This window comes from Penicillium lagena (assembly GCF_028827675.1).
Source record: "Penicillium lagena strain IBT 129212 chromosome Unknown utg000003l_segment0_segment0, whole genome shotgun sequence".
Taxonomy (NCBI): Eukaryota; Fungi; Ascomycota; class Eurotiomycetes; order Eurotiales; family Aspergillaceae; genus Penicillium; species Penicillium lagena.
The window spans coordinates 1,260,272-1,272,540 of NW_026623224.1; the positions used below are offsets into that span (position 1 = coordinate 1,260,272).

Here is a 12,269-nt window from a genome sequence, read left to right on the forward strand (position 1 = left end):
TAGAATCTGACATCGTTGTTGGCATGGTTTTACAAGATCCTTACATGTATAACCCTGTAGATGACAGAGCGAGGTGGGCCTCGCGCATAAGCTATCGGGGTTTAAGTACAGCAACTCATGAGGAGAAATTCATCATATCATAATCATGACCATCACCATCTACCAACCCTCCAACGGAGTAAGCTTGGCCAAAACCCCATCCTTCGGCGACACCGTAGCACTCTCTCTCACTTCCAACTTGGCATCCGGGAACTTCAATTCCATTTGAAAGTGACCGACCATAGCAGCAAGCAAACAAGCGAGCTCCGACTGGGCGAATTTCTGCCCAATACAGCTGCGCGGACCATGCAAGAACGTCAAGAAGGCATAGTTGCTCGTCGCGCCACCAGTATTCGCCTTCCCCGGACCCATAAAGCGGTCCGGGTTAAATTCCTCTGCATCAGGACCCCATAGTTCTTTCATGTGGTTCGTGACCTCTGGGGCGATGATCATAATGGTACCCTTGGGAATCGGGTGGCCGACCAGCGACGTGTCGCGAGCGGCTGCGCGCAAGGTTGTAGGCACAGAGGGGTGGAAGCGGAGGATTTCGTTGCAGACTGCGTTGAGGTAGGGGAGGTTATCCACCATGGAAGCGTTGATGGGGTCTGGGTCTTCCGTTGATACGGAGGGTAGATTTGCGCGGACTTCTTCGCGGAGACGAGTTTGCACGTCGGGATTCTTGCACAGAGCATAGACAGCCCATTGGAGTGCTGTGGCGGTGGTTTCGTGGCCTGCGCCGAGGAAAGTCATGAGTTGGTCGACAAGGTTTTCCTCATCGAATGTGCCGCTGCGCAGTGCGACGGAGATGATATCCACGCTTTGCTGCGCATCCGGGTCCTTCATCTTCTCTTTCTTCTGTCGGATTGTCTGTCGGGCAACGTTGCGGATCGTCTCGCCGCCCTCGTTGATATCCTTGTTGCGCTTTGTGGGGAGTTTCTGCATATACTTGCCGGGGATGAGAAGGATGCTAATGACGATCAGGATCTTGGTGAAGAACCCAGGCGGAGTGAAAATCTTCTTGTAGCCCAGGCTGAGCGGATTGGATGGATCCCGTAGCGAGTCGAAGTCTTGGTCCATGCCTGCTACGCCGATGATGTCGAGCGTGGCCCGGCTCGCCCAGTTGCGGATCTGGACCGTGTTGTCCTCCTCGGGCTTTCTTTGCGCCAAGTCCATGTCGATTCTTTTCACCATCTCTACGCTCTTGGCCCAGAATATGGGGTACAGATCCTTGATGTGGCGGAAGGCAAATGCCGGCATCAGGTTCTTGCGTTGGAGCTACTACAATGTTAACGTGCCTCCCATTCAAAAAGCATATCTGTCATACCTTGTGCTCATCGCCCTCGGCAAGCAGGATGCCATCACCGGTAACGCGGCGCAAATTATCACGGACCGGCCCAGGCTTCTCAAAGTCATAGACCTTTGTCACAAGCAGCTCGCTCAATGCCTTGGGGCTGGTTAAGAGGACGCGCTCCAGATTGCCGATTCCATAAAACCGAATGAGTCCATCATTGGGTATGGTTTTTACCCATCCGAGCATCCGCTCATATGGCGTCTGGAACACGTTCGTATACCCATGGCCTGTGAGCAAGCTCCGTCCCTGAATTGTGTCCGTTAGTTGCATTCAAGGAAGCAATGGGACTGATCCATACCGCGGGAGCCGGTATGTGCTTCAGAGGAGTGAAAAGCTCAGGATACAGAACGACCTGGTAGAGAATTCGGGACACGGTGAGGATGGAGAAGAGCACGGCGACGGTCACTATGCGCGAGTCGTAAAAGGCGTATTCGGGCTTGAAGTACATGGCGGCGGCCACGCCCACGTACAGCGCGCCGAAACCCTCGTTGACGCGTCCCATTGTTTTTTTCAGTGGGCAAGAGGACCAGATCGCATGCACTCACTCGTTGGTCGAATTAATCCTTCAGCACCACCCAGGGGATCGTTACGGGCGAGATTCGCAAAGTAGTTAGGAATTCAATGTTGCGTGGTCAAAACTCGGCCCGTCAGCAAAATGTCGCAGCCTCGGATTGGATTAGCATATGATAACACAACCCACACCGTTCGGTCTCTTTGCAAACATCGACTGACTGACGGACTACTGGCTGACTGTGCGATTGTCTTTCTGGGCGCTAGGTTGATAGTTCCAAATTTTTTTAGAAAGGAACAGGATACATCAGGCATCCATTTATTGTCGCCGGAGACGGGATTTCTCAACACCGACGGGGGTGGGATTATTCGCAACCCTTCCCTCATTAGGACTACCCGCTCGTTGGACCTAGGCATGGTTATTGGGGACAGATCACCACTATGGAACCATGAACTCGCAGATCAAACCCCCATTATTACTCTCCAACCCCCGTAATCCGCTTGAACTCGCCCACAGTGTGCTCCCACACCTGCGTGTCCATTCCCTGTCGGCGGAGCTTCGCCAGAATACCCACAACCTTGGCCTTAGTGCCTTCCCCATCCCAGTTGACACTATACACTCCACTACCACTCTCCCCGTCCGTCCCCACGGCTATTTGAACATCCCCCGCCACGGGGACCACCTTGATGGACTTATCCGCAACACGGGCGGGATATTTCGCACTCGTCGCCAGGAACAGATGCCGCTCGCCGGCCTCCTTAATCGGGATGCAGAACAGCCATCCGAACAGAAACAGAAAGACGCCCATGATGCTCACGTAGATGTTACTGGTGTCTTTGCCAAGGCCCGTCTTCACAGCGCCTGGGTAGTCGTGGATGAAACTCACTTCCGGGGCGCGTTGGGCCAATACCTCGAGCGCTAGATCTGTCATGGAGACGAGGTGCGCACGCGCGGCCAGGAGCGAAAGCTTCCTAATTTGAAAATCCTCGGGGTCTATTGCGCCTTCTTTGCCGCCCGCCAGCACGCTGACAACGCGTCGGAGACTGGTGGCCTCGCGCAGGAGTGGGAGGAGGTTGAGTGCGAATCGCGTGCGGGCATAGTATCCGATAGCGACGGGGATATGCATCTCCTCCGATGTTTCTTTGGGGTCCTCATTAGCATCAAAAACTAACTGTAGACTATCACAATGCGTACCAGTATGGAACATGGCAGTCCCGCAACTGAGGAAGAGCAGATTGATGGCATTCTCCTTGTTCTTGATCTCGCGACAGACCTCATCCACCGCCTTGATGAGACTGCAATCCGCCTTGATGAAGATAAACTCGCCCTCTGGATTTAGTTGGCGGCATTCGGCTTTGATGCGATTGCCTGCGTCTTGCGAGCGCCCGACAAAATACACACGAGGCTGACGAGCATTGCGTGCGAATTCCTTTAGAGTGCTCTCGCCGATCCCGCTGGTGGCTCCGACGAAGACAGCGACGAGACCGGGCGGCAGGGACGTCGCGATCTGAGCATTTGAGGCCTGGACCTCGGATAGGGAGACCATTCTGGGCAATATAGATAAAAAATAAAATTTACGACTGGACTGCCTTGCATCAGGGGTCCTCTTAAATAGGAATCCATCATTAACATTCTTTCGTCGGAATATCAAGTTGTCATTCACCTCGGATTTAAGGCGGACGGGCAAAAATGAGCCCGTCGGCCCGGGGGGCAACAAACCTCCCGACTCCAAATGGCATCACATATCATTAAAGCATGGTGTCGTCCGTGAACGTGTGTTGCAGTGTTTGAAATGTCTGTGTCTTGGTTTGTACATTGATATGGTCTCTAAATAATTGGAACCCTCCTAAGCAACTATAGACTGCAAGTCTGATGACCTAACTGTGGCCTATTGGCCAATTGACTCAACTCAAGCAGAATCAAACAACCCAAGCAACGCACCCCCAACTCCAATAATCAGCGGTGCATACCCCCAATGCGCTCCTTGGCCCTCTCCCCACGTCCAACACACAAATCCATCCGCCAAGGCCACCGCACCATTAGCAACAAGCACCCACCCCAGGGACTGGCGTGTTCCCCAGAAAGAGCAGATGTAAATAGCGACTCCCATGAAGATGTCGCGGATGCCATAGATATACATTAAGCTATCGACTAGCTGCCTCTCTGGCAGAGACGTGGGATAGTCCCATGCGAAGAAGGTTAGCCCATGTTGCGGGCGGAGGAAGGCGTTGAAGCCGAAGCCGATGGAGATGGTTGCGATGGTGTTTGCGGCGAGGTGAAGGGCTTTGTTTTGGGAGAGTGGCATTTTGTTGGGAATTATATTTTGGATGATAATGATAAATTCTGGCTTGGTGGATTGAATCCAACGATTGACGACGGCGTTGTTTGCTGTACCTGGTAGATGGGAGAAAACGTGAACAGGGAGAGAGAAAAGATGGCTGGGGTATCGTTGCCATTATGTACTTTCGCGATGGAGCAGCTAGGACGCTAGCCGTGCCGAGGGTCCACCATTCCTGGGGTTTAGAACGTGCTCCGGGGTCGGGTTTAAAGTTTTGAGCTCGTGGGGAAGTCGGAACTGGTCCTATAGTGGTTGCTCGGATCGATTTCTATGGAACAATCGCATTTAATACCCCCCCGACTCTCCCTCCTCCGCCATCGGCTTAAACGAAACCTCGACAGGCTGATTCCCAATCCCCCGTTTCCTTGCCTCCTCCAAAATGGCCACTGTCGCCGTCGCCCCGATTCTCGTAACCCCCAAACTCATAACGTGCAACAAATCATCCAACGTCCGCACCCCGCCGGCCGCCTTAATCTGCACTTTCTCCCCAGACGAAGCACGCATCAACTTGAGATGTTTCACCGTTGCGCCTTTGTAATTATACGATCCATCAGCCTGCTTGACAAACCCATATCCCGTCGAGGTCTTCACAAAGGCAACCTCCAACTCGGTACAAATCTCACAAAGCCGCGCAATGTGTTCCGTCTGCAGATAATCATTCTCAAAGATCACCTTGAGAATCGCATGGTTTGCCGTGACAGCCTCATTGATCAACCGGATCTCCTCGCGCACATACCTCCAGTCCCCGCCGAGGACCTTGCCGATATTCACCACCATATCGATCTCGGCGCCGCCGGCCTGCGCTGCGGCAGTGGCTTCAGCGACTTTGATTTCGGTGGTGCTGTTGCCGTGTGGGAACCCGATGACGGGGCAGACGAGCACATCGGTGCCTTCTAATTCTTTTTTGGCAAGCGAGATTAGATATGGTTTCACGCAGGCTGTCGCGACGTGGTTTTCTTTGGCGATCTTGAGGCCGGAGAGGATGTCACTGTCTGTCATGGTTGGGTGGAGGAGGGAGTGGTCGATCATTTTGGCGAGCTGGGGGAGCGAGACCGTGATTCGGTTGGTGGTGGTGGTGGTGGCCATTTTGTGGAAGTCTTGTTCACTTTATCTGCTTTGTTTTCAGCAAAATGGGGGGAGTCGAGGGGCTCTTTTATACTCCCGGTATGACTGAGGGGGTCCCACTGTATCAGAGAAAATGGCTCTGGTGGAGACGGAGCTGCTTTGCCACCTATCATTGGGGTTATTCTGGGGCAGGCTCACTATTGTAGAACGTTCATGGAATCTATACTACGGGGCCATATTGAAACAGAATATACAGCACGAAGTATATCACTAGACTGAACGCAATCTTTGTTCATTATTAGTCGCTTTTGATTCAACATGTCTAGTCAAGTATGTCGATCTTATCCTGCCGATTTCTTCAGATACACACCACCTCCCCGACTCGAGAATCCCCACCGGATCTGGTTGGCCATGGAGATTTCCACATCCAATTCTTCGGCCCAGGTCCAGACCAGTCCCGGGTTCTTCTGGAACCCACGACCGACAAGCACGAAATCCAGCCCGTTGTTCTCCAACAGAGAATTGGCCAGAGAAGCATTGCTGATCATCCCGACGCTACCAACCTGGATGCGATCCCCAACAGCCTTCTTGACCTCCACGGCAAAAGGAGCCTGGAAGCCCGCCTTGGCATGGATGTGCTGCGCCTGGTGGTTGCCGCCACTGCTGATATCCAGCACATCGATATTCCCGCTCTCAGCCAGTGCCTGCGCGAAGCGAACAGTATCCTCCACACGCCAGCTGGGTTCGTTGGGCATCACCTCCTCCAGCCAGTCGGTCGCCGAGACACGCAGAAACACGGGCATATCCTTGGGCACGTTCTCACGGGTCAGCTTGGCAATCTCCATGGACAGACGAGTGCGATTCTCAAAGCTGCCGCCGTACTCATCGGTGCGATTATTCGTAGCAGGAGAAATGAAGCTCATGAGCAGGTATCCGTGCGCATTGTGGATTTCCACAAAGTCCACCCCGGCCTTGATGGCACGCTTCAGCGCGGCCACGTAGTCCCGCTTGAAATCCTCAATATCGGATTTAGTCATGGCCTTCGGGGTCGGGAACCGATCGGTGAAGGGCACGTTGGTCGGACCATAGACCTTGTCCGGCCATCCGCCCACCGCGGCGGTCGCCATATCGCCCGAGCTTAACCAGGGCGCGACAGTGCTCGCTTTGCGGCCGGCGTGCGCCAGCTGGATGCCGATATGCTGGTTCTGGCTGTGCACGAATTCGACGACGCGACGGAGCGGTTCGATCTGCGAGTCCTTCCACAGGCCGTGGTCTTGCGGGGTGATGCGGCCCTCCGGTTGCACGGCGGTTGCTTCGACCATGATGAACCCGGCCCCACGCTGGGCAATGCCGCCCAGATGCGCCATGTGCCAGTCCGTCATGTGTCCATCGTCGGCGCTGTACTGGCAGAGCGGGGAGAGCTGTCAAGCAAGATATCAGCCAATAGTTCGAAAATTTTCGGTGGACCAAGAACACTCACCCCGATTCGGTTCTGGAAGGTTAAGCCCCGCACCTTCATGGGCTGGAAGAGCTTGGGAGGCTGTGATCCATCCGATTGCGGGATCGCGGCAGATCCGGCCGGAGGCACTTGGGCCGGGGTGTAGTAGGAGATACCCTTGGCGGGCTTATTGGCGATGTCGGGGTGATTAGGTTGGGCCATGGTCGCGAAGGAGTGTGAGGGAAGTATGTAGGTGGGATGCAATGGAGCATTTATATAGACCTGCCATTTTGTCCGTCTTACTCCACCGGCTTATAAATGCGCTGGTTCGCCGACGTCACCATTATAGCTCTGATCGGAAGCGGAACCCGCTTTGAGGAAGAAGAATATCGGGTAGAAGTCCGATAATCGCATCCTGCGTTGGATGTGCCCTTGTATATGAAAACCCAGACGGTGAACGGGGTTACGCGAGTCCCTGCATTCAATTCATTCATTGGGCCTCAGACGGCGGGAGTGACGGAGTTACGCGAGCCGCTGGCGGGCAAACCAGAGGCGCTTACTGGTCCCGGCTAGCGTTCCATTGTTGTTGCAACGGCGGAGTGGGTGCCCCTTTTTGACGGCGAGGGTGAATAACAAGTGTGATAGTTCGAAGAATTATCGGAGTCGTCACGAATCAGAATAGCCAGAAGAGTACAATGACAATTATAATCGAGATCATCATGATCGGGCACCACGATCAATACACAGTAGATTTCCCTTCACCGACTGACGATCCATCAGCCCTAAGACGAACCCCTTCTCCACCCCTGTGTTTCATCGCTTCTGCTCTCCTCTCTTCCACACTCTTTCGCTCTTTCTTTGTCCCTCACACGCGACATTCATTCTCTCTGGCACCATCACTCGTCGTTCTTTCATCTAGCCGCATTACAGTCGACATTCTTTCTCCACCATCGAGCTCTCGTCGAATCCCATCCGCCCCTTGTTAGCGCCTGCGATCACCGAGAGAACCACTCCAAGCGCCGGTCCCGTCAATCACAACTACATACAACAACTGCAGTGCAGGCCGTTCTGAAACATCCCTGGTCCGGATCGTCCAGGCGCTGCGTGGAACTTGCGTCAGTTGCAACTCGACCTGGCCCCTTCAACATTCCTTTGCCCGGCCTCCCGCTGTAATGCGCCATTCTCGCCTCTAAGACACCCATTTATTCAGTCGCTCTCTTTTGCCGGAATTTCCATCCTTCAGATTTCCTGTCCGTCTCGCTCTTCCGATCCGTGACTTTTTTCGGCTGGTCCGAGGAAAGTCCATATCTGTCCATCTGTGATCTCCCCACCCGTTTGCCGCCTCTCGATCGCTTCCTGGCAGGACCAGGCTCATACCGACGATGTCTTGCTGCGGAGATCGCGAAAAGGGTCACGCCAAGTTGGAGGAAAAGTGGGATTATGTGGTACGTGGGCAATGAACATAGACAGGACGGGTGTATGATTGACTGACATTGCCAGAATCTGGACGACTTCAAATCCGAATCTTGCTGGACACCCTTCTCCTACTTCTTCCTTTGGGTTTTTCTGTTTGTCTCGTTGGCTGTCTATGGGGTCGACACGTTCACCGCAGTCAATCTGATCGCCTTCTCCCGATGGGCCGGTCGAATCAAACCGGCCATCCCATTCTACATCTCGCGATGGATCTTTGCTGCTTGCATTCTCTTCTCGTTCGCTCTCTTGGCCTACCGTTGGATGAACGCGATTCGTGCGATGCGCTCAGGCAGCATCACACGCAGTTACATGGATCCCCTTGCGGTTCGCGTTCAGAGTTTCCGCATCTTTGGCTCCAAAGGTCGTGGCTGGAAGCGATACCTTGTCTTCGCGGAATTGACAAAGAGTAAGAAAGGTGCGGAGTACGTCGCCCTGTACTCATACTTCTCTTTTCATTCCTGGATGACGACGGTGTTCGCCGATGGGCCGCGGCAGGTGCTCAACGGCATCACGCTGTATTCGGTGACCAAGATGGATCTTCTCCCGGGGGGCGAAAATGCCCATAAGGACGATAACGCTTCGGGAATCAGCCAGTTCTTCAACAACCTCCAAAGTATGGCCGATGACAACGTTCTCCAATTGGTGGTGTTGCTTGGCATGCTCTTCACGGTGATCATTTGGATCATCTCAGCTTTGAGGCTGGCCTCGGCAATTGTGCTGTACCTGATCTACCTGTTTCACCATATCCCGGCCGAAGATGGTACCTTGACCAGGTATTGTCGCCGCAAGATTAGCACGCGGCTGACGCGGATTGTGCAGCGCAAAGTCAATAAGGCTCTGCAAAAGGGCTTTATGTTGCAGGAACGCACACCCACTCAACCGAGTCTCGCGAATTTAGATACGAAACCGACGCTGCCGTCTCTCGACCAAGACAAGGGCCCAACCGTGGCTACTATATCGCGCAGTACCACCATGACCACCCTGCCGCCTTACACGCGATCAAATTCTTTTGCCCCAGAACAGAACCCCACTCTGCCAAATCTGGAGTCACCTTACTCGCGATCAAATTCTGCGGCCCCAGAGCAGAATCCCACTCTTCCAAATCTGGAAGGTGGTTTTAATGCCAGGCCGCCGCTCACTCGAACAACCACTCAGTCATCAGCTTATTCTGAGTCGGCTTCGTTGATGGGCCATGCGGCGACGATGGGATATAGTCCTCTGGACCGTCAGAACTCGCCGGCGCCACCAGTTCCACCGCTGCCGGCCTCCATTCAACCTCCCAGATCTCGAGGTACTCCTGGTCCGCCGCCGTTTGCCAACGAGTCCGGCCGCAGCAGCCCTGGGCCGGGGTATCGCAATTTGACTGACAGTACCCCCGGACCTGGCCAATATCACGCGTTCAGTCCTGCCACGGACCCCTATGCTTCCCGGTCACACACACCCGGCGCTTCTATTTCTGATGACTATTTTAGTCGCGACGAAAATCCAACTCGCTATGACGCCTATGGTGCTCCTGGCGTTGCACAAGGCGGAGAAGACGACTATTACGCTCGATCTGGAACCCAAATGAGTCAACGTGGTACCCATCGCCCGCAGGCTGGTCCTTACCAAAGATCTTTCACACCAGCCAGCACGGGGGGAACGCCTCCGCCCATGAGCGCTGGCCCCACTGCGCGATCCATGACCCCGGCAAGCTACCGTGGAACCCCTCCCCCGCCATCAGGCGGACCAGCAGTACGACCTCCACCTCGAAATTTCACACCTCTCAGCCAGACCAGCACCCCTGGTCCTCAACAAGGAGATAGCAGCGGTGGTGGTGGCGGGTATGCAGCCTACAGCCCAACATCGATGGGCCCCCCTCGACCACCACCAAATCGGCCAATCCCTTCCGCGCCATCAGGCTACCAACCCTTCACACGCGCAAACACCGCCTCTCCTTCCGCCATGAACCGCAATGCCAACAATGGCACTCCCCAGGGATATGGGTTTACTCGCGCAAACACAGACCAGTTCTGAGCTGAAGCGGAGCTGCCGTAAGAAACAGAAAAAGGAACGTCGATTTATGAAGTACCAACTGCAGAAGAGCTGGCTCTGTCTACTGTTGCTGTCCCTGATGACCGGATCGGAAGGATTCACACTCTCCTTGTTAATACTTCTTCATGACCAGCGAGCGAGTCTGAAGATTATTGTACATATTCCAACCCTAACCCCATACCCACGCGCCCTTTTTTGTCGGTTTGACGGTGTCTATGATGGATCTTTTGCTTCGAATATGATATGGATTATCACCTTATTTGATTTTGCTTGGCGTAAGATGTCGTAGATGGTCGCTATGTACATGTACATATGGGCTGTTGCTTCTGCTATTAAGTAGGCACTTAAGATACACATTAGAGCCCTTTGATTCGCTCCTCCCTACCCTTCTCACACTGACTCTCCATAGTAGAAATCCCCTATGCTTTCTTGTTTCTAGCGTGACCGCCAATCACAACTAGTTAGTTGTTATCTAATTGCGAGGCTGAGTCAATCGGCTCCGCTCTCAAAACAACACTTTCATTTCTTGCATCTGTTACCAGCGCACGAGATGCCATTGCTTGACCTCCCGCCGGAGGTGATGGACCTCATCATTCGCGCTCTCTCGTCAGAAGCAGACATCAACGCGCTGGCTCAAACAAACCGAGGCTTCCACGCTCTCCTGAACCACTACCTCTACTCTGTCAACATCCACAACGGCGGCTCTGGACTAGTATGGGCTACCCGCAAAAGACAAATACGGGCAATACAAAAATTTCGGAGCAGCGGCGATATCGACGAGATACATACTAGTTACACTTTCGAGGCATTCCTACTCCTGATTGAGGACAATGACTTGGCCACGGTGCAAGTTTTGGTTGACCTTGGTTTCGTCCCAGACATCCCAGATCTTCTAAGTTTGGCAGTGACCCTTGGACATGAGGATATGGTGCGGTTGCTAATCGCCTCGGGTACTAATCCCACCTGCCCCTACGCTCTCGCCGAGGCTGTTACTTCTGATAGGGTCTCTATTGCAACCTTCCTGCTGGAGAGTGGTGCAGATGGACACCATCGGCACTATGACGATGGCGTCACCCTGCTGCATGTGGCTGCTCAGGCTGGTTATGAGACCATGGTCAGACTTCTACTGGACCACGGTGCCTGCCCAAGGGGCCGCAACCATCGCCAAGAGACTCCAATCCATCTAGCAATGGCCGAGGGCCACGCCGGTGTTGTGAAAATTCTTCACGAAGAAGTAATGACAACCGAACCACGCGACTCAGATGGCCGCACGTTTCTACATGTGGCAGCTCTTGCTGGCAGCGTGGATATGGTCAAGTATCTGCTCCATCACCGCGCCGATCCAGAAGCGCTCACCAATCAGCTGGAAACGCCTCTGATGCTAGCATCGCAGGGTGGCTGCACAGAGGTCGTCAAGCTTCTCCTTAACAAGGGGGTATTGACTGAATTAAGTGATCACGGTGGCTGGCGCGCATTGCATCATGCGGCGCGTGGCGGACACGATGATGTACTGCGGGTTCTGCTGGAGCATGGAGTGAACAAACAGCCCTTGAGCACATCGACTCCTCCGGAGACGCCGCTTCAGCAAGCTGCACTGGAGGGACACCTGGGTGTTGTGACGCTTATGCTTGAATACGGAGTCGAGGTAGACCCGGATGCCCTAGAAACTGCTAATGTAAAAGGCCACCAGGCTGTGGTCGAGGTATTGGAAAATTGGGGGAGGTGATGCCAAGATCCATTAGCTGTCTGATAAAATATAAAATCCATGGGGCTCACTGCAAACAACTAGATTATGTATAGTTATACCTCCCTACAAAGTTGGTTAACTATACTACTTTCTGCCTGAGGCACCTACTGCGACGGGCCAGATAATCTCCGATGATCTTATCTTTCCCGTTGCATCACCCTTACTCTCCTTCCCCCTTGCATCTGCGAAAGCGTGATACGTCGCCATCAGCTGCATCGGTCGCGTCTCCATGCTTGTTCCCCAGTCGAACCCTCGCCAAGCTTGAGCGCGCCA

At 53.8% G+C, this 12,269-nt stretch overlaps 7 protein-coding genes across 7 annotated transcripts; 2 read left to right on the forward strand and 5 right to left on the reverse strand.

Annotated features, from left to right (window-relative positions):
• Positions 1-159: 159 nt before the first annotated feature.
• Positions 160-1,892, reverse strand: N7510_005664 (cytochrome P450; the record flags this gene model as incomplete). Its single annotated transcript, XM_056977590.1, has 3 exons — positions 160-1,314; positions 1,364-1,636; positions 1,689-1,892. 3 exons carry the CDS (start codon positions 1,890-1,892, stop codon positions 160-162), a joined length of 1,632 nt encoding a protein of 543 aa, XP_056833622.1.
• Positions 1,893-2,376: 484 nt separating this feature from the next.
• N7510_005665 (Short-chain dehydrogenase/reductase SDR) lies at positions 2,377-3,447 on the reverse strand (the record flags this gene model as incomplete). The annotated part of the gene is made up of 1 exon (XM_056977591.1): positions 2,377-3,447. The coding sequence occupies one exon, from the start codon at positions 3,445-3,447 to the stop codon at positions 2,377-2,379; it is 1,071 nt and encodes a 356-aa protein (XP_056833623.1).
• Positions 3,448-3,810: 363 nt separating this feature from the next.
• N7510_005666 (DUF4267 domain-containing protein) lies at positions 3,811-4,206 on the reverse strand (the record flags this gene model as incomplete). The annotated part of the gene is made up of 1 exon (XM_056977592.1): positions 3,811-4,206. One exon carries the CDS (start codon positions 4,204-4,206, stop codon positions 3,811-3,813), a length of 396 nt encoding a protein of 131 aa, XP_056833624.1.
• Positions 4,207-4,524: 318 nt separating this feature from the next.
• Positions 4,525-5,325, reverse strand: N7510_005667 (2-deoxyribose-5-phosphate aldolase; the record flags this gene model as incomplete). The annotated part of the gene is made up of 1 exon (XM_056977593.1): positions 4,525-5,325. One exon carries the CDS (start codon positions 5,323-5,325, stop codon positions 4,525-4,527), a length of 801 nt encoding a protein of 266 aa, XP_056833625.1.
• Positions 5,326-5,645: 320 nt separating this feature from the next.
• Positions 5,646-6,964, reverse strand: N7510_005668 (NADH:flavin oxidoreductase/NADH oxidase; the record flags this gene model as incomplete). The annotated part of the gene is made up of 2 exons (XM_056977594.1): positions 5,646-6,725; positions 6,785-6,964. 2 exons carry the CDS (start codon positions 6,962-6,964, stop codon positions 5,646-5,648), a joined length of 1,260 nt encoding a protein of 419 aa, XP_056833626.1.
• Positions 6,965-8,124: 1,160 nt separating this feature from the next.
• Positions 8,125-10,231, forward strand: N7510_005669 (uncharacterized protein; the record flags this gene model as incomplete). The annotated part of the gene is made up of 2 exons (XM_056977595.1): positions 8,125-8,187; positions 8,243-10,231. 2 exons carry the CDS (start codon positions 8,125-8,127, stop codon positions 10,229-10,231), a joined length of 2,052 nt encoding a protein of 683 aa, XP_056833627.1.
• A 568-nt stretch (positions 10,232-10,799) lies between these two features.
• On the forward strand, positions 10,800-11,975 carry N7510_005670 (uncharacterized protein; the record flags this gene model as incomplete). The annotated part of the gene is made up of 1 exon (XM_056977596.1): positions 10,800-11,975. One exon carries the CDS (start codon positions 10,800-10,802, stop codon positions 11,973-11,975), a length of 1,176 nt encoding a protein of 391 aa, XP_056833628.1.
• Between the last annotated feature and the right edge of the window lie 294 nt (positions 11,976-12,269).